The sequence below is a fragment of the Myotis nattereri genome, assembly GCF_964212035.1.
Source record: "Myotis nattereri genome assembly, chromosome: 5".
Lineage (NCBI taxonomy): Eukaryota > Metazoa > Chordata > Mammalia > Chiroptera > Vespertilionidae > Myotis > Myotis nattereri.
In genome coordinates, this window is record NC_138080.1 from 57,659,418 (window position 1) to 57,684,387 (window position 24,970).

Here is a 24,970-nt window from a genome sequence, read left to right on the forward strand (position 1 = left end):
GGTGAGGGGTGGGGGCGGGCTAGACGGAGTCAATGGGGGAGAAGGGGGACATATGTAATACTTTCAAAAAAAAATTTTTTAAAAGAATAATAACCTCATTTTAATGCTCCTATTTTTAAGGGAGAAAAAGCACTTGTTAAATAAGATCTAATAAAAATTTTAGGCACATAAATACTTACACTGACAGCTAGCTCACCTCCTGATTGTAAACTTGTTTCATTGCTGAATTCCCAGTGTGTGGTATGGGGCTGGCATATAGTAGATGGCCAATGAATAAATGGATGAATTAAATGAGTTTGTTTTAACATAAATGAAGTAATATACCAAAAAATTTCTGGAAATTCAACTATATGTTAATTATTCCTGGTTCCTAATTTTCCTGAGCCTCTCACCTAAAACAATAAATAGCCTAAAGCACAGAATTATAACTAGAAAAATAATTAGATATTTATACTTCTCTTTTTAAAAATAGAAATATTTGGCCTGGCTGGTGATGCTCAGTGGTTGAGCCTCAACCTATGAACCAGGAGATCATGGTTTGATTCCTGGTCAGGGCACATGCCCAGGTTGTGGGCTCGATTGCCAGTAGTGGGTGTGCAAGAGTCAACTGATCAATGATTTTCTCTCATCATTGATGTTTCTATCTCTTGCTCCCTCTCCCTTACTCTCTCTGAAATTAAAAACAAAACAAAAAAAACACATTAGAAATAGAAAGATTTGGTCTAGTCATATATTTTCATATATTTTATCCTATATCTTTGCTGTCTAGCAGGACAATCTATAATTTCAATGAATTTTATTTTCACGTTCAATATTTCTGTTGTTTCTCAAGCATCTAATTTACTAATTGGCATATACATATCTGATAGTTTTGTTTCCTAATTAAGTAATCTTATTCTCATATCAATTCTATTATTCTATGTTTTATACTTTGAAATAAGAGAAAGAATTGCTCATCTCAGCAAACAAAAATTATTATTTGTATAATATAGAAGGATTTTGTTTAAATTGGCAAACCTAAACTGCCCTTGTGGGCACGTAACAGAGTGTTATATGTGCTGCTCATAACTGTCGCATAAGCCCTATTTCTCCCCCTCCTCACCTTGCTAGCAGCGTCTTTATTCAGTCAATTTGACTGCTCTCTGAACTCCAGTTATACAGAGGTACATAGAGTTGACTGTGCACTTTACCTGAACTGGTGTGTAGTATAAAGCTATTACTGTGGTGTTTTTATTTCTAATTCCTTCATAAAATATTGTGAGAGAATGACTCACAAAGCCAGAACAAAACATTCTCTCTTATAAGGGTTTCCTTTCAAAAGAGAAAGCATGTAAGTTTTTGTGTATATGCGATAGAGCGTAAGGTGAGGGTAGGGCAGGGAAGGGGAGAGGAGAATGGAGCCCAAGTGTTATGTCAGTGAAGAAAGGAAATCTTGTTGCCTAGAGTTTTTATAAATATAGCTCAATTCTAAAAAGATCTTTCGTTGAGGAAGTTTTTAATGAGGATTTTGAGAAGACTTGGGGGCAGCAGAAGATAGTCTTTTCTCTGAGACTCAATTTCATCATTTGTAAAATAAGATTTTCTCATAGGATGACTTATGAAAGCTAATGACATACTTATATCTGAAGTCCTTGGGCCTGGCCCTGATACTTCATAAAAGTTAGAGAAACATTATTCATTTGTGGGCAATAGCTTTTAGGAGGAGAGGTGAGGATGACAACAACAACAAAAAAGAAAAGAACAACAAAGACCTTTAATTTTTGTAATTTAAAATGTTGCAGAGAACTTGGAGAAGAGATGGACATTTAAACGATCATTTAGGTGGTATTAGTCCTGCCAAGATCTTTTTTTTCTTTTAATCACAGTCAAGAATGGCATGTGCATGTGGTAGAACAAGACTAAATACTAAATCAACAGACAGATACATCTATCTTCACTGATGATTGCTTAACAGCTTGGCTGGAAATTATCTTGTACTGTGTCTAATAGCTAAAGCTAGTTAAAAATATTTCATTAGGTAAATCCAGTACTACAGGTAAGAAAATGCCATCCATATCAATGTGAATTGATTCATTCTTTTCTAAACTTTTTTGCTATCATGTATTAGGTTAAACCATATAAAAATGCTGATATTTAAATATTTTTTTTTATCCAAAAAACTTATGTTTCATACAGTTCAACCTCATAGATACAGCTTTCTTAGTGAATTAACTTCAAGAATCGCACAGTTAGTAATCCTGATGTTTAAAGAAAACCTTGTTGTAACAGAGACCCTGAAGATGAACTGCTATAACTGTTGAAAGAACAGTGTGGTCCTTGTCAAGGTGGTAAGACATGTGAAATGGTAAACTGAAAATTAAGAAAAAATCATTTCTATTTTTAGGGACACTACAACAAAGCTTCTGAATACTTCCAGCAAGCTTTTGACACTACAGCAGAGCTAACAAATGTGCCTCTGATGGATGAAACCAAAGTTCATTACGGAATAGCAAAAGCTCATCAGATGATGCTGACAATTAGCAATTATATAGAAGCCGCAGATCTCTCCAGCCTGAACAGCCTGCTCTCGTGGAAGGAGACTAGAAGTAGCATTTCACCTGACCCGGTTATTGGTAAAGCATTGGTTTTGTGTGTGTGTGTGGTTTTTTTTTTAAAAAAACACTTTAGATTTTACATCGTTCTTAATGGCTAAATCATTTTCATTTGTAAAGGTTTACTCAGCCATTGGTGATTTTAATTATATGGGCAATTTTATTTGTTCCTTATGTGAACATTATATGTACTTTTGTGCTATCTTGTACCTTCAATTTTAAGGAAAGCATAAAATCATGGGAATGATGCCTTCAACTTGATAAATGGCCATCCTCAAGCTTTTTTTTTTTTTTTAGACCAGTGATGTTCAATATTCAACAGTAAGTAGTGATCAGTTGTGAAGACTGTGAAATAAGTTGTTTTTTTTTTAATGTTCAGTGTTGTGCCTTATTGTCAAGAGCAGGTGCATATAGATGCTGATTAATATTAAACTCTTACTGTTCTGATGGTAGTGAATTTTCCTATTTTTTGTCAATTCAAATATTGTTGAATATTAACTTCAACAATATTTGGTAGTAATTTCACTCAATGCCACTTTTTTCCTATATATGTTTGCTGGTGACAGTTAGTCAAAATAGTCCATTAAAACAAATAACTTGGTAGGGGAGGGTCAGTTTTGCCTGTCAACTTGACTAGGCTTTAGTCCTCAGTTAAGAATTTTAGATTAGGGTGGGTTGTTTGTTTTTTAACAGTACTGCCTGTGACAGACCTTGGGTTACATGATTATTTGTTTGCAAGTCAAACTTTTCAAAGCAGTATATTTTAAACATTTTGGGATAACTCAAATGGAAACATTTGGAAAAATTTTGTAATGTGAAGCAGCATCTCCACCTTTGAACTCTTTTTTTCTTGTTTAGATAAAACAATAATCTCTCTTGATATTTATTTCCACCATAGAATAAACAGTATATTGGGCACAAATAAATTTTATTGACTCTTTATATTAGCAAAATACCAATTACCACTCTCTGACCCCTAGTTATGAAGTAAGAATGGTCTCGTTCCAAATGTATGCACAGCAAGGAAAAACAAGAGGAAGTCTTTAAAAACAGAAGGCTTGTTGAATTTCAATGCACTCAAGTGCCCCAAAATATTTATGGTTAACTATTGGTAATTATTGATAACCACTTTTGATCATATTTTGCTTACTTCTGAATGTTGTCTTGTCATATATTTGGGAGTTTCTTCTGTAGTTTGGAGTTATCTCCCCTTTCATTTCTCATTCTTCCTTCCCAGGAGATCAAGTAGGGAAAGTACGATCCATCTAGTAGAATACTTGCTTTGATAAAAGGTTTGGCAGAGAGTAGGTTGAGTCACTCATGTTTCAAGTTTCCCTTGGATGTACTTTAGCCATCACACGATGATCATGAAAATAATACTCAAAACCGGCTTTTGATCAGAGCCATGTGTCTAATTGCTATAATCCGGCTTTTGACTTTTAAAAAATCTTATTTTACTTTTCTTTACTCTATAAAGCTATTTTTCTATTTTTAAATATTTTATCTCCATAGTGTTTGTAAGAATGCATTGTGTTCTAAAGGACTTGGGAAGAGAACAAAAATGCATTTGAAACTATTATTCAGAGAGTAAAACCTCAGCTATTCATATGATAGAGATGATTAAATTCACCAGAATGCTAAGAAAGTGCACCCCCTTACTGATTCATTTGATCAAGATTAGAAATCTATGCATGGATGAGCGACATCATTATAAAAGTGAGAAATAATCATCATTCAGATTCTAATATAAATAAGTTAATTCTCATGCTATTAGGGTGTTTAACATTTTTAGGGGCAGTTGTTCTATATAGAAATAAAACCTGTATGACATTATCAACACAATTGCTTATTTACAAAGAATATTTTAGCTCAAAGTACACTTTAAAGTCTACTTCACAATGTTTCCAAAATATTTCCTTAACCACAACTCCTATTATTCTTCTGTCTTCGCTCTGCTTAAAAACCTTCATTGGCTCCCTACTGCCTATAAATTAAGTACAAGCTTCCCAACCTTTTCTGACCACCTCTCTCCCCAGCTACCCACCTCCTCCCAGACACCTCACTTCCAGCCCCAACACTCCTCAGAAACATCTCACTGATTTTGCAAGGACCTTCTCAAATGCTAAAGTCTTCCCTGATTCCCCTCTCACTTGAATGTTATCTTTTCTCTCTGTTCCCACATTGAATCTCATTCATTAATCCCAAACACGTTTTGTCATATTTTGCATACTATCCTGGCCATTTCTTTAATTGCCTTATCTTCCCATTGGGAATATGAGTCTCTTGGAAACAGGTTCTGATTCTTGGCATTCCCTACGAAAGAAGGCACATGTCTAACAACTGCTTGCTAGCAGGTAAATATTTGTCAAATTAAAGAAAATTCAATGAGTATGTATGTCTTAGCCATAAACTAGTTTGCACTAACCGCTTTTAAAAACAAGATTCATAGTTTCCACCTCCTTGGAAAATATGAGAAAAACAACCCTATGATCCAACACCGCATTCTGATTACCATGCAATCACGTGAAAGCAGGACAACGTCAAGTATGAGGTTGACAAAATGCAGAAATATTATTTGGAAGTCTGAGCAGCTTTTAGGTTTTCAAATGTTGCCTTTCTTGTCAGAAAAGGCATCTTTAATCTTGCTACAGAGGGGTCCCATGTATTCAGAAAAAGGCAGATCAAAGATTTGAAAGATACATTATAAAAGCTGTGCAGTTATCTTCACCTCTGAGACTCGCATCCTCCAAACAAATCATTAGCTCACAGAGCAGGCAATATTCTTTTAAGCAGAGGAACATGACCCCCTAAGGGAATAGAGCAGTGAGAGCACTCAGGTCTCTGGATGAAATGCAGCAGTCATTCATCAGCAATCCTCTTATCTTTGTACCCTTCAGAGGAAGCACAGCAAATATAGGAACCTTCATACCATTCTAATACTCCCCGGTATAGTTTGAATGGTTTCACATTCCTCCCTCCCTTTCCAATAGTTATATAAGAATAGATTCTTCTCCCAAATTTAAGAATTTAAAAGAAATTCAAATCTATTGCAGTTTAATAACATATTTGAAGTCTGACCCAATAGAAATTAGTTAGCTCTGGGAGGCTTAAGGGCCTGTGAATTTCTGTTGATTTCTCTAGACCAGTGATGGCGAACCTTTTGAGCTCGGCGTGTCAGCATTTTGAAAAACACTAACTTAACTCTGGTGCCATGTCACATATAGAAATTTTTTTATATTTGCAACCATAGTAAAACAAAGACTTATATTTTTGATATTTATTTTATATATTTAAATGCCACTTAACAAAGAAAAATCAACCAAAAAAATGAGTTCTCATGTCACCTCTGACACGCGTGTCATAGGTTCTCCATCACTGCTCTAGACTATAGTTTATTTTCCTTACTATAATTATTATCTCTACAATCATGAAATTTTTGGTAATGAAAAGTTAATTCATTTTGCCTTGTGGAGATCACAGACCCAGATGTGGGACAGGGACACAGAAGCAAAAGCTATCTATTATCTATCTATCTATCTATCTATCTATCTCTATCTCTGTCTCTCTTCCTCTCTTTCTCTCAAACATATCCTTGGGTGAGGATTAAAATGAATGAATGAATAAATAAATCTATACTAATAAAAGGGTAATATGCTAATTAGACGGGGTCGACTGGCCATCTTCTGGATGTCCGACTTCCTTCAGGACAAAGCCATGGTGGTGGGGGCCAAGGCAGAGGCAGTTAGGGGCGATCAGGCTGGTAGTGGAGAGCAGTTAGGGGTGAGATCAGACTGGCACGGGAGGGCAGTTGGGGATGACCAGGCTGGCAGGGGATGGCAGTTGGGGGCATTAGGCAGGCAGGCAGATGAGTGGTTAGGAGCCAGTGGTGGAATTGGGCCTAAACCGGCAGTCAGACATTCCCCAAGGGATCCTGGATTGGAGAGGTTGCAGGCCGGGCTGAGGGACACCCTCCCCCCCGCACAAATTTCATGCACCAGGCCTCTAGTACATAAATAAATAAGTCCCAAACATGATTTCTAGAAAACCCTATTTAAAAATTCTTTTACATTGTTTTTGCCATAATATTACAAGTATATTAACTTATAGTGAGGGAGTGAGAAAAAAAAATAAAGGTTAATGAGAGGAATCATTATATATAACCTTGTACAGAATTACTTCCAAGTTCCTTAGCTGTGCTCTATAAAAACACTTCTTTAAGGCTTTTTAGGCAGACTCAATGACAGGATTAAGGCAACTTCAAAAGAGACAAGGCTGTGAGTTTGGAAAAGGCATATTTCAGATGGGCCATCTTCTCGGACCATATTCCCAGATATTGTGAACAATCACTTTGAATCCCATTTCTATCACATCATAGATGGCGAACCTGGGTAGCTTTACCTTTTTTTTTTTTTTTTTTTTTTACCTCATATCCAGGGGAATATGACAGTTTCTACCTCACAAGGTTTCCCTGACAGTCCTTTTGGTTGCCGACCCAGTGGCCATTGCCCAACTTCTTTCCTGCTAAGGGAATCCTGATTGTTCTCTTTCCTCTAGGTGACATGTCCTTAGGGGGAGGTCAGGCCTTTTCCCATCCCCAGTGGCTGAATATTACATAACTAGTGTAAGCCAGTCACTAAGACCTCATTACACTTGCCAAGTGATAACTGTAGGGAGGATGTGTGACACAATTCTAATTAATGATATAAGAGAAGAAAATCTTCTGAGGAATGAATGTTTTATTCATTCTTAAAAAGGGACACAAGATGATGCAATTTCCTTTTTCCTGACTTTAAATGTCGCTTGAATATATGATGCCTAGAGATGCTTTAGCCAACTTGCCACCAGCTACCAAACTGATGATGGAGCAAGAAAGCGTGGAAGGAGTCTAGGTCCTTAATGAGCGAGCCCCTTCCATGCTAAATTAACTAGTCCTGTAATTTAACCACCTTTTTTTTTTTAATGTGAGATAAATTTTTCTATTTCTCAAGTCACTTTTAGCTGGTGGGAGTTTTTTTGGTTGTTGTTTCTTTAAAAACAAAACAAAACACAAAACAATAGGTTAAAGCTCTAAGAGCTACGGGCACAATAACAATAAAGTGCCAAGCCGCGCTGACACACGATCTAGCACAGAGTAGCCACTGCGGCCGATATTGTGGCCCCAGCAGCTACCGCAACACCTCGCGCATAACAGTGCTCAAGGGTTGCCTGATCTGTGGACTTTTTATTGAATAATCCTTTTATTTCGTTTTCAAGCATTAGGCAGTATCTCAGAATCTGACATTCTCTCTGAGTTTGAAAGATGTCCCATGATCTAAGTTTACTTCCCTCCTCCCAACTTAACCTCTTTCCTAATTAGAACACCTACCCTTCAGAGGCTGAAGTTCTGGCCACTGCTAGGGAGAAATCACTGAGTGAGCTGATTCACACCACACTGCGAAGGGCTGAAAGTCTTTAACCTCTTCAGAGCAATTGTGATCTTTTTAAATGTTTGAACATTGCCTATTTCCCAAACTTAGGGCAGCTGTAATGTAGTGAGCAATTGAAATCATCCAGGCACTGTTGGGCACGATAATTATGAATAATGAGGCCAACACAAAGATCTTCTGAAGTCTGGGAATCTACCCTAAAATTCAATTCTCTACGCTATTCCTGCATTCCAAATCTTTCCTTTTCAATGTAAACCTATACCTATTTTTGAAAAAATGAAATCAAAACCTTATTGGAGTTTTTATGTGACACATCACGCTCCCATTAAAGAAAGTGATGAAAGCTAAGGTTCCTCTCATCAGAAAAACACACAGTTAGCGCATGTAGTACTTAGAGGGCTCAGGAAGCACTGCGGAGGGGTGGAATTCACAAGTGCTTACCCGTACCTGGTTCTTCACTCTTCTGGGCACATGGGAGATGGCTCTTCTCAGTACCTGGAAACCAGGCCAGGGCTCTGGGACCAGTCCTGGCCCGGGCGCCAGAGGCACCTCTGAGATCCTGCCGCTGGTTCTTGCCCGGCTGCAGTGAGCAGGGAGGAAGCCTCGTTAAAAATTCTGGAGCCGCAAGATTGAAGCAGGCGGGATCGCTCACTGCGCAGGTGCGGAGCACCTGTTCTGGAAAGCCACTTATACCTGCAGCAGCCTTGTGTGGGCACAGAATAACCCTCTACTGGGGAGAGACACGGTGACTTTCGGAGTAGTTTCTTCTCTCCGCTTAATTTAGGCTGCCCTGACTCCACGAGCTTCAGGCTTCTTGATGACAGCCCCCTGGATAGCAGCCATGGGAGCTCCGGTGGGAAAACGGTGACAGCCGCTTCTCTGTATGACAAGTCAGAAACTCTGTGTTTCTGTGTTACAAGTCTGCCTGTGACTTTTGAGAGGCAGAGAGCCTTTGTGTTTGCTTCCATTTCCAGTCACACAAAAAACAAGTTTGCTAAGACAAGTTGAAGATGAAACATTAAAATATATTCTTTTTAAAAATATATACTTTTTATTGAGTTGAGAGAGAGAGAGAGAGAGAGACATCAATGATGAGAGAGAATCATTGATCAGCTGCCTGCTGCACGCCTCACACTGGGGATCGAGCCTGCACTCTGGGCATATGCCCTGACTGGGAATTGAACTGGGACCTCCTGATTCATAGGTCGACGCTCAACCACTTAGCCGGCCAGGCTAAAATATATTCTTTATATGTGCTCTGCTACTGTCAAACAGCTTAAGAAAGATATGCATCTTTTCCATTAATCTAATTTAAGTTGATAGGTTATCAAAGTGTACTTCTAATACATTTCAAGAAAGAGCTTAGGGAATTGGATGTCTTCTGCAAATGATAAAAAATAATTCCAAATCTGAAACATGCTGAAAAAGACAAACCAATAGCTCACTGCAGCCAAATTCTTAAATAAAAAGGACAGCAGAATTTGAGCCTGAATTTCAAATTTCCTCATTCAAATACAGTTCATCCATCTTCGTATGTTTTCTACAACACAAGCGACAGGTTTGGCTTTCTTAGGAATCAAGTATTCTTCAGAAAACTAATGCTCACTTCATTGGGAAATAATAATGTAGTTCTAGATCCCTCGGGTTGAAAGATCTTTTTTTTCTTTTTCTTTTTTTCCCCTCTCTGAGAGCCTCCTTCTCTATCTGCTGCTGTGGTTCAATAAAAGAGAATTCTTGATTGCTCAAACAAAAACTGTACTTCTTTTAGATTCTGCTCACAGTTCTTGGTAGCTGATGGTGTTACCAGTTTTAACTTTCCAATGTACACTGAACTCACCAAGAAAAATGTAGCTGAGTTTCTCTAATCTGGTTTAAATTCAATTTCTGCAATTGCTCATTTGAAAAGCTTATGAAAAGCTGGGTGGTTGGTGCAAGCATAGCTGGCGCTGTTCCAGTAGAAGGCGAGGGTTGCAAGTTCTGGCAGAACCCTGTTGTCACCTGTTTATATTAATTTTATTCCCAGTGAGGGTCTTACCTCGCTTCTAGCTACATCGTTTTACCTATGATCATGGATTCTAAACAATGTGCCAATTTAACTAAAATACTTTCTACCATTTTGCCCCCTAATTGGTAGGGGGCAAAGGTCTTCTAGCCTTGCTTTATTGTTACCGTGCTCTTAAGGCTCTGTTAGGACAATTGTAGTGATATTTGATCCATATGATTCCCCCCCCCAAAAAAAAGTGACATTAATACTGTATTTAAAACATGAACCTAGTAAAGAAACACATTTTCTTGGCTTCTAATTCTTCCCAAAGTTTCCCTGATCCAGGGTATTGTGTGGGAGTTTTTCTTTCTAATTACCTCTCACTTGGTATTTTCATCATTATGAATTTTATTTCTTTTAACCACAACATCAATCAAAAATTATATCCATGGTCCCAGAATTCACTGTCCTTTATATTTGTTACTCTGTCCTCCCTGTGTCTTTAACTCCCTGACAAGAGTGAATGTTTTTATAGTCTAGGTTCTTTAGCATAATTAATAGAAAAATAAACACTTTTCATGATGCATATTCTTTTAGAAATTATAATGCTTTATTATGTGACTGACTTGGCTAGCAGTCACTGGATATATATTTCACTTCTCATGGATGATTCTTGCCACCGGGAATGGTACAATAAGTAAAGTATGGGAAATATTAAGCAAGAATCTGATCAGAAGAAATGCTAGAATATTTCTTAATTTTTATGCCAGTCCATCCTGACCAGTGTCTTAACCTTCCTAAGTGAATCTTTAAAACACTTCTAATGCACCTGAACACATTTACTTCCTCAATCCTCTGAACTAATCTTGCAATAAAATAATTATTAAAGACACTGACCAATATTCATCACCCCCAAATCCTTTAACACTACAATGTACTTAGGTTGTTTTTTCTACCTTTTAATGCGTTCTAAACTTCAATCAAAAAACCTGAGTAAATAGATATGTGTTTTTTTTATCATGCCCTTAAGGTAAACAAAGTTGGATTTTGTCAAACCAATGGAGAAAACTAAAGTTAGCTCATTTAAGTGCTATGCCTCTAAGGCAGCGATTCTCAACCTGTGGGTTGTGATCCCTTTGGGAGTCGAACGACCATTTCACAGGGGTCGCCTAAGACCATCAGAAAACACATATATAATTACATATTGTTTTTGTGATTAATCACTATGCTTTAATTATGTTCAATTTGTAACAATGATATTGGGGGTCACCACAACATAAGGAACTGTATTAAAAGGTCGCGGCATTAGGAAGGTTGAGAACCACTGGTCTAAGGGATTGCGTTTATTGGCTTCTAACATGGAATCGGGCACCCAAAATGAGAAAGAAAAAAACTGGTTAATTTTAGCCTTTGGTGAGATACAGTATCTGATTTTTCTGAATTAAGACTATACATTTTATTAGTTGATGTAGTACAGCTGTATTGCAGAATACAACTAATAAAATGTAGGTTGTATTGTTATCAAAAGAATTTTAGTTCAATCCTTTCAAAGGTCTTCTAGTCTTGCTTATTAGACAAGCTCCTGGGAAGGAATACATAGTTTTTCTTGAGTCTCCACATATTTTTAACTTAGGTATTAAAATAACAGTGGAAATATGAAATGAAGCTGCAAAATCAATAGTTAAGAAGAGGTTGGTGAGAAACATTAGAACAATCTGGATCCAAATGACCATTATATTATTTTGAGGTTAATATTTTTGCTGTTTAGATCTATTTGGTCCAAGTTTTTGCCAACAACAACTAATAAGATTATGAAAAGAAGGAGATAAACTACACAGAAGGAAGATGGTATGTCCAACCTTTAGGTATTAATTAAAATTGAAAACAAAATTAATAAATATAAAAGCTCGTTGTATTGATTATAACATAAGCAAGTGAAACATTTTTCATAAAAGTCTTAGTGGGGACAGGTTAACAGACTGGTATTATGATTTGATAGAAGGAATTCTTCCTAAAATATGGATATCCAAGTAGCTATATTAACTCTCTCTCATCTGAAGGGACTCACTTATTCATTCACCTTCATACAGGGCTTTACATTATAACTTTATCTGAAGACTTCTATGATGAAATACGAATATAGTATTTTCTTTGGTAATTTGATTGGCAGGAAATAGAGAGCAAATACACACAGCTTTTTAATAATTTATAATTACTTACATGAATCTACTAAGTTTAGGCACACAATTATATGACTAATTATGTTGAAAATCCAAGTGGATGCTTAAATAGATGACCATGCCTCGAGGCCTTTCCAGTTGTTTCTGCTGTCTCATTTAGCCATGCAAATGTTATTAAGCATTCCTGGCTAAAAATGTTCAAGCAAGTGTAATTGCATAGATAATTATGCATAATACTGCCACTTCCTATATCTAACATAGGAATTTTCCTTTAAAGAATATTAGCTTCCTACTGGGTAACTTTCTCAGTACTTGCAAAGAAAATATAATTTGTAAAAGATAAGTAGACCAATAAATTCTATTACTCTTTCTTCAGACTCTCTTCTTGACTCTTTTAAGCATAACAATTTGAAATAAAACAGAGAAATATAAAGCCATATACAAAAAGTTAAAGCAATTTTAAATACCTATAAGTGTAAAAATCTATATTCACAAAATATAATTCAATAACTGTTTTTAGATTCGTGTAAATATTTATACAAACCTGTTAACAAGGATACAAAAGAATTAACAACCCTGTTCTATGAATAAAAACATATGTGACCATATATTAAAGGCATGTTCATATAAGAGCAAAAAATGTCCAGAAAAAAATTAAACAGCACATTCACATTAGCAAGTTAATTTCTTGTCAGGAAAAATATTAGAATGTCCTTGCTGATGCCATACCTCACCAGGTTGGATTCTGCATGGACCTGCTGAGCTAGTCACAGCTCTGGATGCAAACTTTGGCATGCATGCAGCTGATTGGTGGAGCCTGGCTCACATGACTCTGCCCAGATGCAAGAGAAGCTGGAAAAGTATCTGGCTTTTCAATGCCTTACATGAATTATAATTTCTGAAGCATGGAAATGGAGGTTTAGATGCTGACAGGCAACCACTAGAAATAGTGCCAAGTGCTATGAAGGAAAAAAGAGGGGGTGGAGAACAGAAAGGGATTGTCTTTGGGGAGGGCTATTTTAAACAGAAGGTTCAGAGAAGCCACACAAAAGAGGCATGGTTTGCATAAAAACCTGATTGAAATGAGCAAACAAGCTGTGTGAATATCTACAAGGGTGGAGAAAAGATATGCAGGTAAAGCTAGGCTTGTTCAAATAACAATGAGAAGACCAATATGGTGGGAGTAAATCGAGGGAGGAGGAGAGGGAAAAATTGAACTTTTAGTAGCTGACAGTTCATTTAGGCCCTCCAGGCCATAGTGATGACTTTGGATTATATTCCAATTATGATGGAAAATTGTCCTTGAGGTCTGAGTATGGGACACTGACTTTTTAGAAGGATCACTTTGGCTGCTGGGTGAACAACAAGTTGTAAAGCAGTGGACTTGAACTAAAACCTCCAGTAAAAAAAAAAAAAAAAAAAATGTATTTTACCTGGTGACAGAATTCATAGTTGAATCAAGAGTTTGACAAAAAAAAAATACAATATGTGAAGCAGGCTGGTGTTTTTCTAGTATAGTCTGATCTATTTCATTTTTTTAATTTTAAAGAAATTATAAACAAAAGGGCCTTATAAGGAAAAAATTGAAATTAGAATTGTTCTCTGGTGACTCGGAATATACCGTTTCATTTTCTATCCTGATACAAGTATTTTAAGATACCCTATGGAAAACTAAACTTCACAATAAACTTTAGGCAGTTTCTCAAGGGTGCAACTAAAGGGCCATCTGCATTAAAACTGCCCGATAGGTGGTGATCAGGGAGGTGGTTGTAGATGCATTACCACAGATTCATCGAATCAGAATCTCCTGAGACTAGTGCTTGAGAATCTGTTTTTAACAAGCTCGCCAGGTGATTCTTATGTGTGAGAACTACTCATAAATTTTTCAATATTTTAAGGTAATAATGCAAGGTTAGATTTTTATTACATATATTCTATACATTTATATATTATATACTTCTATATTATATATTTATATATTTTGCTATATATAATGTATACATGTTTATCAATATATAAAATATAGATTTATCAATATATAATAAGCATATATATGTAAACCCATTTAGTGGATGTTTGGATAACATTTCTTAATATTATAAATTCACATGAAATATGGAAAGCACTCTAAATCAGTACATTGATTCCTTTCATTCCTTTTAAATATCTATTTTTAAATCAAGTGAAAGTCCTTGAACTCTTCCTTCCTAATCCCGATGCTTATTTGTTACTTCGCATCATTTATCAGAAGTAACATATTTTTTCTGCTCAGTTACCTTTCCTTTCTCCTCCTAAATGTTTCCAAAATTTCACTTCCCCAAGAAGCCAAATACCCACGTTGAAGCACAGTTAAAAGCCACATAGTCACAACTCCACGATTCTAGGTGTCACATGACCGCCTCATTTTTCAGTAGATTTGCATGGCATTGACTTTTACTAAACATTTTCCTCAGAATTTTCTCACCATGTCATTCTGTTTTTGATACATTCTGAATACAACAGATTAGATGGTTTCTCTAAAAGAGGTTTTTAAGGTATCATTAGAGAGTGGGGAAAATGTTCTTAGTTCTAAAAGGAAACAGGAAGCAGCTATATTATTGATCACATGCCTGCAAAATCTGCTTCGACCTGATGCATTTGATGTGTGTAAAGAATTGGGATTAAGATCTGATGTCCTAAAGTCACTTTGTCAAATGTTTTCCGATTTCGCATTCACTTTTGTTGTGGGTGGAACAATGTCCCCCACATCAATGGTCTGCACGTCAAAGGAATCATCTCCCATCCACTCAGCTTCGAAAACAAAAAAAGGGACAGAATTCTTAGGTGTTCCTGGCGAAACATGGGTTAAAGTGGACAGTACGGCAGGAAGTGCTCAGTTGGCCTGCTCTGTGGTGGGAGACTGCGGTCCGAGCTAATGACTTGTAGGTAGGAATCCTCAGGTCTCTCAGGTGGTTTCAGTCGACCAGTTTCAGCAGAATGATGAAACGGTTGAGATAAAATAAACTGACAGTTGCTACTCATCACAGGCAGCAAGCTGTACCCAGGCAGCTGAGACCCCGGGAGCCCTCTTTCGAAACAAAGGCTTTCACTGCAGTGAGCAATGAACTCCACATTTAAAAAAAAAATGGGAGCAGGTTGGCAGCTGGTGACCGACTGGAGGAGGGAAAGGAGGGAAACGGAGAAACACAGCAATCGTTGGCTAATTAGAAGCCATCCCCACCTACTTAATACCAACCCATTAAGCAGAAAACACTTTTCATCCTTCTCCCCTGCTACACATGGCATTGTACTCCAATCAATACCCTCCCACTGGCTGCCTCGGTGCCCACCAATAAATACACTTCAAGTTTAAGAATGCAGTAATTGATTTGGGGCAGTGAAACTGCAGCTTTCCCAGTGTATCTTCTGAAGATACTAATGCGGTGTTTGTGATGCTTAGATAAAGCAATCATATCTGTAAACTGACAGCTGCCGGAGTTGAAAAACATAAGGGAAACCTAGACATGATAGGCTTGTTTGAGCTTTCAAATATTTGGCTTGCTAAACTCACAAGCACCATTTGGCCCTCTACACCGACACACACATACATGCACTTTATAAGATGGCATATGAGAAGTAATGATAGGTATACATAAAATTATCTTGCATTATGTTTGTACATAATTTTAATAGAATTATTAAATAATAAAAAAGAGGCTCTAAAAGCAGTGGAAATAGCAGGTGGTTCTATTCTACATGGAAACCTGTAAATTCAATCTTATTTTGACTGGCTTCCAGGGTAGTCATCCAGCCAGAGGAGATTCAGAACCAATGTAAAGGAAGTAAAATGAGCCCTTGGCAGTTTCACCGATAGGTGGGAGCCAATGAATGTAATTGCAGTGATGCCCAGACTCATCCAGATAGAGGCAAATGTGATCTAACTCTAACCTGTTTAAAAATCCCAGACTATAATGGCTCACATGGTAAAAATTAAAGAGAATCATATCATCTAGTTCTTTTCTTTAAAATATTTAAGTCAATATTTTAATTACTGATAAAACTCACATATTAACAATGTTAACCAATGGATCTAAGAATGTGTCACATATTTTCCTCAAACTCAATTTACAATATTATTTCAAAGCTTTTTCTAAGCCACAGTGAATTCCTTTAAAAATCTATTGCTCCTATTTGTTTATGGTATAAAGCTATACAAAACACTGAGATAGTTAGAAATTACTTGGGAAATTTAAGAGATTATTTGGAAGAAATAACATTATTTTTTAAAACTATATAAATGGGAAATATTCCATTGAGGTTAGCAATAAATGGCTATAATGAAATCTTTTTCAAAAGTCCACACACAATAATTCTGGAACTAGACATTTATTTTATTCCTTTTTTGTTCAAATATGTTTTTATTGATTTCAGAGAGTAAGGAAGGGGGAGAGATAGATAGAAACATCAATGATGAGAAAGAATCATTAATTGGCTGCCTTCTGTATGCCCCACACTGGGGATCGAGCCCACCACCTGGGCATATGCTGTGACCTCCTGGTTCATAGGTTGAAGCTCAAACACTGAGCCATGCCTATTTATAATTAACTTTACAGGGATTCTAAGATCATTTTAAATATACTTCAGATTGAAACTCTTCCTCTTATTTTTCCCAAAGTCGTTGCTGCCCAACTTATAAATCTTAGAACAGCATTTCAAAACTTCTTTCTGCAAGGTTGCTCTTTGTTGCTCATCATTTCTAGAAACTAACTCAGTATGTGGTCCATTTCTTCCCTAATAGAGAAATGTGTACTCACATAAGTACAGTTGCAAACATGAGATGTGATTGTAGACACTGAAATTGCTGTTTGATGTGTGTACATGTACAGCTGATTCTGTGCATCAGAGAATCTATAAGAACCTAAGTATTCAGAAATCAGAATGAAAACTGGAAGAGATTTTCCAACAGAATTCCTACCAAAAGAAAATTAAATGAAAATAAAGAAAGGGTAAATGACATACTGATACATTCTGCCCCTCTCTGAAAAGTGGTTGCCCTCAAGGTATTGGCACAGATATGGCAATAAGAGAGGCAGACAGACTTGAGATATATTTTTGTGCAGAATCAAGACTTGTTGACGGATACATTTCAGGGTAAATAACAAAAAGAAATAAAGGATGATTCCTTAATTTTTGGCTTGAGTAACTGTGTAGAGATGACTGGGAAAAATCAAGGATTCTAACTTAGATGTTTTGTTTTAAATGTTGAAGGTGTTTATTAGGTCCTCAACTACAAATGTCAAGCAGGACTTGTATGTGTATGTCTGGAGCTCAGATGGGAGGACTGGGCTGCAGATATGAATGTCAGAATCATAGCTCATGAATCATATTTGCAGCAGCAATGCTTTATGAAATAACTTTGAAAGAGCATAAAAAGTGAAAAATGCCAAGGCCTGAGAATGAGGAGGTTACTCTACAAGTTAAAATTGAGGTTTAAGGGCGGAGCTAGAGGACAGGAAAGAGCACAGATGACTACATATCCATGAAACACTTTATTTCCATTTAAAGGCGGAAGATATATTTTTAGACTTTAAAAGTCATTGTGGCTTAAGAGGAAGGAGCAAGAAGACAAGTGATAGGATATGAGTTCCCAAAGTTAATGGCAGGGGTAAGGTAGGAATGATCCAATAGACAGGGAAGAAATTATGGTGAGAGAGAGGGGACAATTGTTGGAGCAGTGTTCTTATTTGGTCAAGAGGGAGTGGGATCTACTACACAAAAGGCAGGGTGAGCCTTTGATGGCATCTTGAACACATCTCCATGGAAACAGGAGTGCATACACATGGCAAGTTAGGTGAGTAGATATGTTGGAAGCTTATCCAAGTTATCTTTTAATTGCTCCAGGTGTCTTAGTGAAATAAGAAACATCATTATCTAGAGGCTACACTTATGGAGAAAAGAGAAGGCATAAAATCATTATCTAGGAGAATGAGAGAGTAGGTGGGCTAGGTCAATATATGATCATTCCAAGGCAAATCTAATGGGTCACTTGAGGTTTAAAGTGTACTTTTTCATTTGTTATAACCGGGTAGTTCTATGTTCTACCTATGTGAAGTCTGGCTTATGAAAATCATCCAGATTGCTTGAAGTCTGATACAAAAGGAAGATATTGAAATTTTTATTTTAATCCTATGCCCTTCCTATACTCAACCATCTTTAGGGGTTATTTTAGCAAAGCTATCTCCTTTTATATCCTCTACATTTAAAGTTTTGCAGTTGAGAGAAATTTTGTATTTCCAACTGTATCTCTTGAAAACTATTTCTCTTAAAAAATGTAAAAAGAGGCCCAGCCAGAGTGCTCAGTTGACTGAGCATTGTGCCATGCACTGAAAGGTTGCATGTTTGATTCCCAGTCAGGGCATATACCTAGGTTGTGGGTTTGATCCCCAGTCAGGGAGTGTATGGATGGCAACCAATCGATGTTTCTCTTTCACATCGATGTTTCTCTCTCTCCCTTCCTCTTTCTAAATATGTCATTGGGTGCTCAGCCAGGGTGGCTCAGTGTTTGAGGTTGATGCATGAACCAGGAGGTCATGGTTCGATTCCAGTCAGGGCACTGCCCAGGTTGTGGGGTTTGGTCCCCTGTAGGGGGGTGTGCCAATTGATGATTCTCTCTCATCATTGATGTGTCTATCTCTCTCTCCATCTCCCTTCCTCTCTCTACAATCAACAAAAATAAATATATAAAAATAAACATGTCCTTGGATGAGGATAAAAATTAAACAAAAATTGTAAAAATGTAAAAAAGGAAACTGCTTAAAATGGAAACTATTTCATAATTAAATGAGCCATTTCTGAAACTATTAAGCTAATTGATATGCAAAGCTTTTTATCAAATTTGTATTTAAGGAAATGTTAAACATTTTTGCACTATTGCTGTCACTGGAATTTACTGATCATGTTTACAGACATACTTATCAGTGCTATTAGAAGAAACATTTGAGCAACATACAGCCTTTGACCAAAAATTGACCATAAAACTAAAAACTAAAGTCCACTCATTTCTCAATAATGATGGCTTAGCGCTCTGCTCCCGGGCATTTCACATAATGTGCCTGTAAACTCTATTCTGGATCCAAAACTATGATTAGTATATTTAATCAATGGTTCCTGTCCTTATTGGGGCTATCAACCTATCAAAACAGTATGTGCTAATTGCACATTAAAACAGCGAAGATTTCAGAAGTAATATAAAATAATGACTAACATTTACTGAGCCCTCACACGTTAGACCCTATGCTAAGCAATTTCTATGCTGTATCTCTTTTATTCCTGCAAAGATGCGGTAAGGCAGGCACAGGTAAGCTTCTTGGCAGAAGGAACCTTGGCCACCCTGTTCACTGAATGTCAGTGCCCGGCACCACATGGCCTTCGAATGTACATTTTTCAATAAATGAACAAATATTCTTACTGCTGCCATTTTACACTTTAGAAAACTTAGGCTTAGGAAGAGATTAAGAGTGAGTGACAGAGCTGGAATCTGAACCCAGGTTCCTTTGACTTCAGAATCCATGTTTTAACCACTGTCTTTGCCCTATTTAGTCATTGACCCCTGGCTGATTTTAAAAGATGTTATCCCCTATTAGATGATGCTTAATTTTGAACTCCTTGAAGACCAGAATTCAGTTGGGTGCATTTCTGACAAGCAAATTGTTATTCATTCCAGTCAAAGAAATTGCAGACCTACTCAAGGAAATATTTGCCTCCAACTCCTTAAATATAAAAGGTCTTCTTTTTTAAAAAGTGAAGATGTTTTAAGTGTTCCCATCAAAGTGGTAACAGAAAACTGATGTGAAGGAGGAAGCATGGTCTTGATACTCAAAATGTGGTAGCAAGACATCACTTAGCAGTACAGACACCACATGGCGTCTCTTAGAAATGAGAAATGCAGAAGCTTGTTCCTACCCAGCTCTCCTGATAAGATCAGCATTTTAACAGGATTCCAAGAGTTCCCAACCCTGGCTGCACTTTAGAATCCTCTATCAGCTTTTTAAAACTTGATGCAGAGACCTCACACCCCACACCCAAAGATCTGGATTTTAATGGTACCCAGACAATTTTTTTAAAATAAAATTTAAAGCTTTTTGAGCTCGGCGTGTCAGCATTTTGAAAAACCCTAACTTAACTCTGGTGCCGTGGCACATATAGAAATTTTTTGATATTTGCAACCATAGTAAAACAAAGACTTATATTTTTGATATTTCTTTTATATATTTAAATGCCATTTAACAAAGAAAAATGAGTTCGTGTGTCACCTCTGACATGCGTATCATAGGTTCGCCATCACTGTTCTAAGAAGAGCCTAGAGTTCAGAACCACTAGAATTATAAGCCTGACAGTGATCAAGTCTAGGTTCTTTTCCCAGTGCCTGCACCAGCTGAACCAATCATCTAACTTCTCTAGGTCTGCCTTTTAGTCTACTCGGTGAAGATGCTATATATCCCCCTACTTCAGGGGAGTTGAAGCAAATCGACACAATAAACTCTGAGAAAGTTTAAAGCATAATGTGCATGCTACTTTTATTTTTTAATTATTTTTATGTTCACCATTTCAATGTAAAAGTCTTATTTTAAATGACTGGGACTATGCGTGCAGGGCAATTCTTTAGAAATTTTGAAATTGTGAAAGCAACTGAAGATTTACATGCTCCTAAAACATATGAGGAATAACCGAAAAGTGTCTGCATGAAAGCCAGTTCTGGGTCATTTTTGTGCGACACTGATTATCAGCCCAAAGTGTAACTAAGACGGTAATTGGAAGTAGGGCAGACCCACTATGAGAAGATACATTTTTCTGTCCTGTGTAAATCACATCAGAAATTGGGCCTTTCTTTTGCTTTTCATGATATGTCATGTGCTATCTCTTTATTTGGGGCATGCATGAAAATATATCCTTTATCTTTATTTTCGTTTCTAAAAGCTATAAATAACCAGTGGTAGGCCCTTATACTATTTTTTGCTACTTTATTTTTGTTAGGTATGTCTTAGTAAAACTCCATAATTCATAAAGAGAGAAATCTTTTTTTAAATCCTGAAAGTCAGGAGAATATTCTAAAATGTGATTAAAAAATTTGAGTATTTGACTTTATCAGATACAGTACTTTTTATTGTATGTAAGTCAATGTGTATTTAAAAGGAAAGACAAAAATATTTGCAATCACTAGAGCAAATCATTCACAACATTATGTCTTGTTATGTTAGAATTTCAACCATAAATGCTGATATTAAGGATTTGATGCAAAACTTTGATATTATAAGGTAAATAGGTAGTTTTAAGAAAAGAAAGATTTGAAGAAGAGGGAAATGCTTGAGAGCAACCGTTTTGTTGCTGAAAGTTAGGCATAGTTAATAGGTTAATTTCTGTTTATTGAATAAGAGAGCCCAATGCTGATTGATATAGTAATTTCAGTGTTTGCTATGGCAAATATTTAGCTCATTATCAGTTTTAATAGCATTTTGCAGAACAAGCCTTTTCTTGACATCTAGAAAATACTATTAAATTTCCCTGCATAGATACATTGTTATGACATGCAATAACTACTTGAATATAAAGGGGATTAATAATTTAAAAGGTGTTAACAAATTAGGGCCATCATTAAAAATAGACTTTGAACCATTTTGTAGCAAAATCAGATTGAGGTAATGCTCCGCTCTTATGATAAAGAATTACTGCATTAATTCTGCAAAGTGAACTTATTGCTCCTATTCGTCTCCAAAACCCTGGAGCATTAAAAGACAGGAAGAATGAAATGATCACTGCATTTTTTCCAGGCACAACAGCTCCAATATTTCCATCACAGTTTCACAGCTCAGCCAGCCCAGTTGTGTTAATGGGGGAGGGAAGGGGCCCTTCCACATGTCATCTTTTTCTTTAATTTTGCTTTTAGCCTGTCCTATAAAATCAGGCCAGATATTCTCAGACAGCTTATGATAATTAATAGAGAATTGTATGTAACTTAGGGACCGTCAGTATTAACTACATGAAGTTAATGCTCTTTTGCATTTGACTTTTTAAAATTTAATCCATGAGTGTGTTGAAGATCTTATTTCCACATCTGTTACCCTCCTGGTGGCTGGAGTTGATTTAGCTGATGAGGACAGCTAAGTGGTGTCCCCTTCCTCTCTACTACTCCATGCACATCTCTCCTAAGGATAAATATTCATCCTAAAACTAAGCACTTTGGGATACAGAGGGCAACCCGCATAAATTATTGTTTGGTTAGGAGAAACTGGTAGCTACATTCTCCCATTTGAATATTTAAATTTAATACTCAATTTTCTGTACTTACTTAATCTTCTTTTCTCCAAAAAAAAAAAAAAATTACATATGATAGCACATTTTTTAAAACTATTATACTTGGATAACTGAAGTCTCTGTGCAAACTGTTGACATAAACTGAAAAGAAAATGAAAACTTGTATAGAAATTGCAACTCTGAAGTATATGTTTATAGAATCGTGGCCTAGTAGAGCTGAAATAGAACTAAGAGGTCGCCTTGCTAAACCCTTGACTTTTAAAGGTGAGGAAACTGAGCCCAGGAGAGCTTAAATGGAGCGCGTCCCCACGCAGCGCACTGAATGATGGGATCTCTCCGCTGTCGGTTTTGCAATACCAGCCATCCTTCAGGTCGGAAATTGCCATATTTCTCAATATTACTTGAGCACTTTATTAATTACAGCTGTGAAGTAGAAGGAATGCTCTACTTAGGGTGAGCTGGCCTAGAATTTGAGTCCCGAATCATGCACATGCCCTGGAGAAAAATCACTTGACCTCTTAATGGTGCCAGTTCCCTCATATCCACTGAATGTAGACAACAGTCCCCCACCTCAGAGATGCCATGTGGATGAACTGAGATGAAGCCTGTAAACTATAAATCATTATACAAATATAAGTTATTATCATTAAGAGGGAATGTCTGCTTCCAGTAAATTAAGGCATTTTGTTATCTGGGAGGGGAATTATTCGTTAACTAACACGTTAGCAAGGCCTGGAGGCAATGGGACAAAACAATACGTTTTCATTGTGAGAGAAGAAAGGTAGAGAAAGACCTTGGGCTTTGGTAATTAGAGTGGAAGAAGGAGGCACCCAGGGCAGTTGTCAAAAACAGCAGAAAGGAAAGGGGGGAGATGGTAGCTTCTTCTTATAATTGAGAAAATGGGGGCTTAGAGAGGTTAAGTAATTTGACCCCCATGACCCAGCCAGAAGGTGTTAGAAGTAGAACTGAAAACAAGGCTCTCTGATTCCTGAGACCAGATGTGACTAACTCCTGGGGGAATGATTCACAATATCAACAGAATGAAATTCTCGCACAGAGATCATAAGAGAACACTCTTATCTCACGTCCAAAGTTGTAGGTGCCATGTACTGTGAAGGAAAACTATGCAAGCTCTGGAGATGTGGAAGGCCAACCTGCTGACCAGTGATGGCCGGAAGGTTTGGTTTACAGCAAGATCGAGTGAATGATTCTAAAGGAATTTGCCAATGACCTTCTTTAACTTTATACAATGCATTTAAGAACTGAATGACTCCTAAATGTCTAGTTCTAACAATGCTGTTTTTACCCACCAAGGCTTCTTCTCAATTCACAGGCCTTTTAACAATCCCTTCTAACCTGTATCTCCTATTTGGGTTATAAATTGAGAAAAAGGTATTTAACAATTTATTAAACCTTTTGATTTCATCCTGTGCTAAGGTCTAATGAAACCTAATGCTGAAGTATACTTACACATAATGTCATTTAATCCAGTTTTGAAAATCACTGCAATGAAATTTAGTAATTATGAGACTAATGGCTTTATTACAAACCCACTTTTAAAAGATACTAATTCAGTTTTCTTGTTTAATGTTTTTATCAGATAGGTAGTCCATGGGCAACAAATATATTATTAAAATATTCCTTTAGAAATATTTAGCTCTACCAATCCCATTCAAATAGTGAGGCCTCCTCATCCACCACCGATGCCATGGGAATGTGTAGAAGAATTGTAAACTTCATCTCTGAAAATACCTCCTGGTATAGAAGTAGAGAGAGAGAAGCAGCTCTGAAATGGTAACCAATAAAAGGAGCAATTTGTTCTGTGGTAGATGCCAACCCCCAGACCAGGCTTGCACACAATGATCTCCTGATCAAAATCATCTTTCCTCACTTGTCAGAATTGTTTTACTTCTGACAATACATCTTACTTCTGTCTGAGATTCAGTAATGATGTATTTCTTTAAGTAAACAAACATTCATTTTTAAATGCAAATATCTGTCAGAAGGTAGTGGGCATTCAGACATGAGAATTAACTGGCTTAATCAGATTGCTTTCTTCCTAACATTTAGCTGAGCACTGCTGAACTAAGGCCCTGTGATTCAGAGTGAATGATATTTTGACTCTCTGCTCCCCCGATTTATTCCATTTCTGAAAACCCAGGAAATGCAGCCATCAGAGGGCATAGGTGCTTAGGCAGAGGCCATATATGCTGAGCAACATTCCCCTCCAGCGAGTCGGAGCTTTAAAAACACACAGCCAGTGTATTGACAGTTGATATATAGCCTTTGAATTTGCACTCCTAGACCAAGATTCCCCTAACCATGGACTATTATCATCACTTAAAATGGTAAACCTGGGCAAATGCCAAGGCCTGCCTGTCTTTTGAAGTCTATCTATCTAATCGATCCACCTGGTGTGGGGCTATGTTACAAAGCAAATCAACTGTGTTAGTGCTGACGTAGGGATAAGGAATGCCTTGGTATCCCCGAAGGACCATC

The 24,970-nt window shown here is 36.9% G+C and overlaps 1 protein-coding gene across 1 annotated transcript in view; it reads left to right on the plus strand.

Moving 5' to 3' along the window:
- The window catches only part of TTC29 (tetratricopeptide repeat domain 29), a 152,320-nt gene that overhangs the window by 100,250 nt on the left and 27,100 nt on the right, over positions 1-24,970 (plus strand). Inside the window, exon 11 of the mRNA XM_081090701.1 lies at positions 2,384-2,612. Within this exon, the coding sequence (XP_080946827.1) occupies positions 2,384-2,612 (229 nt within the window). The remainder of the gene's footprint in view (positions 1-2,383; positions 2,613-24,970) is intronic.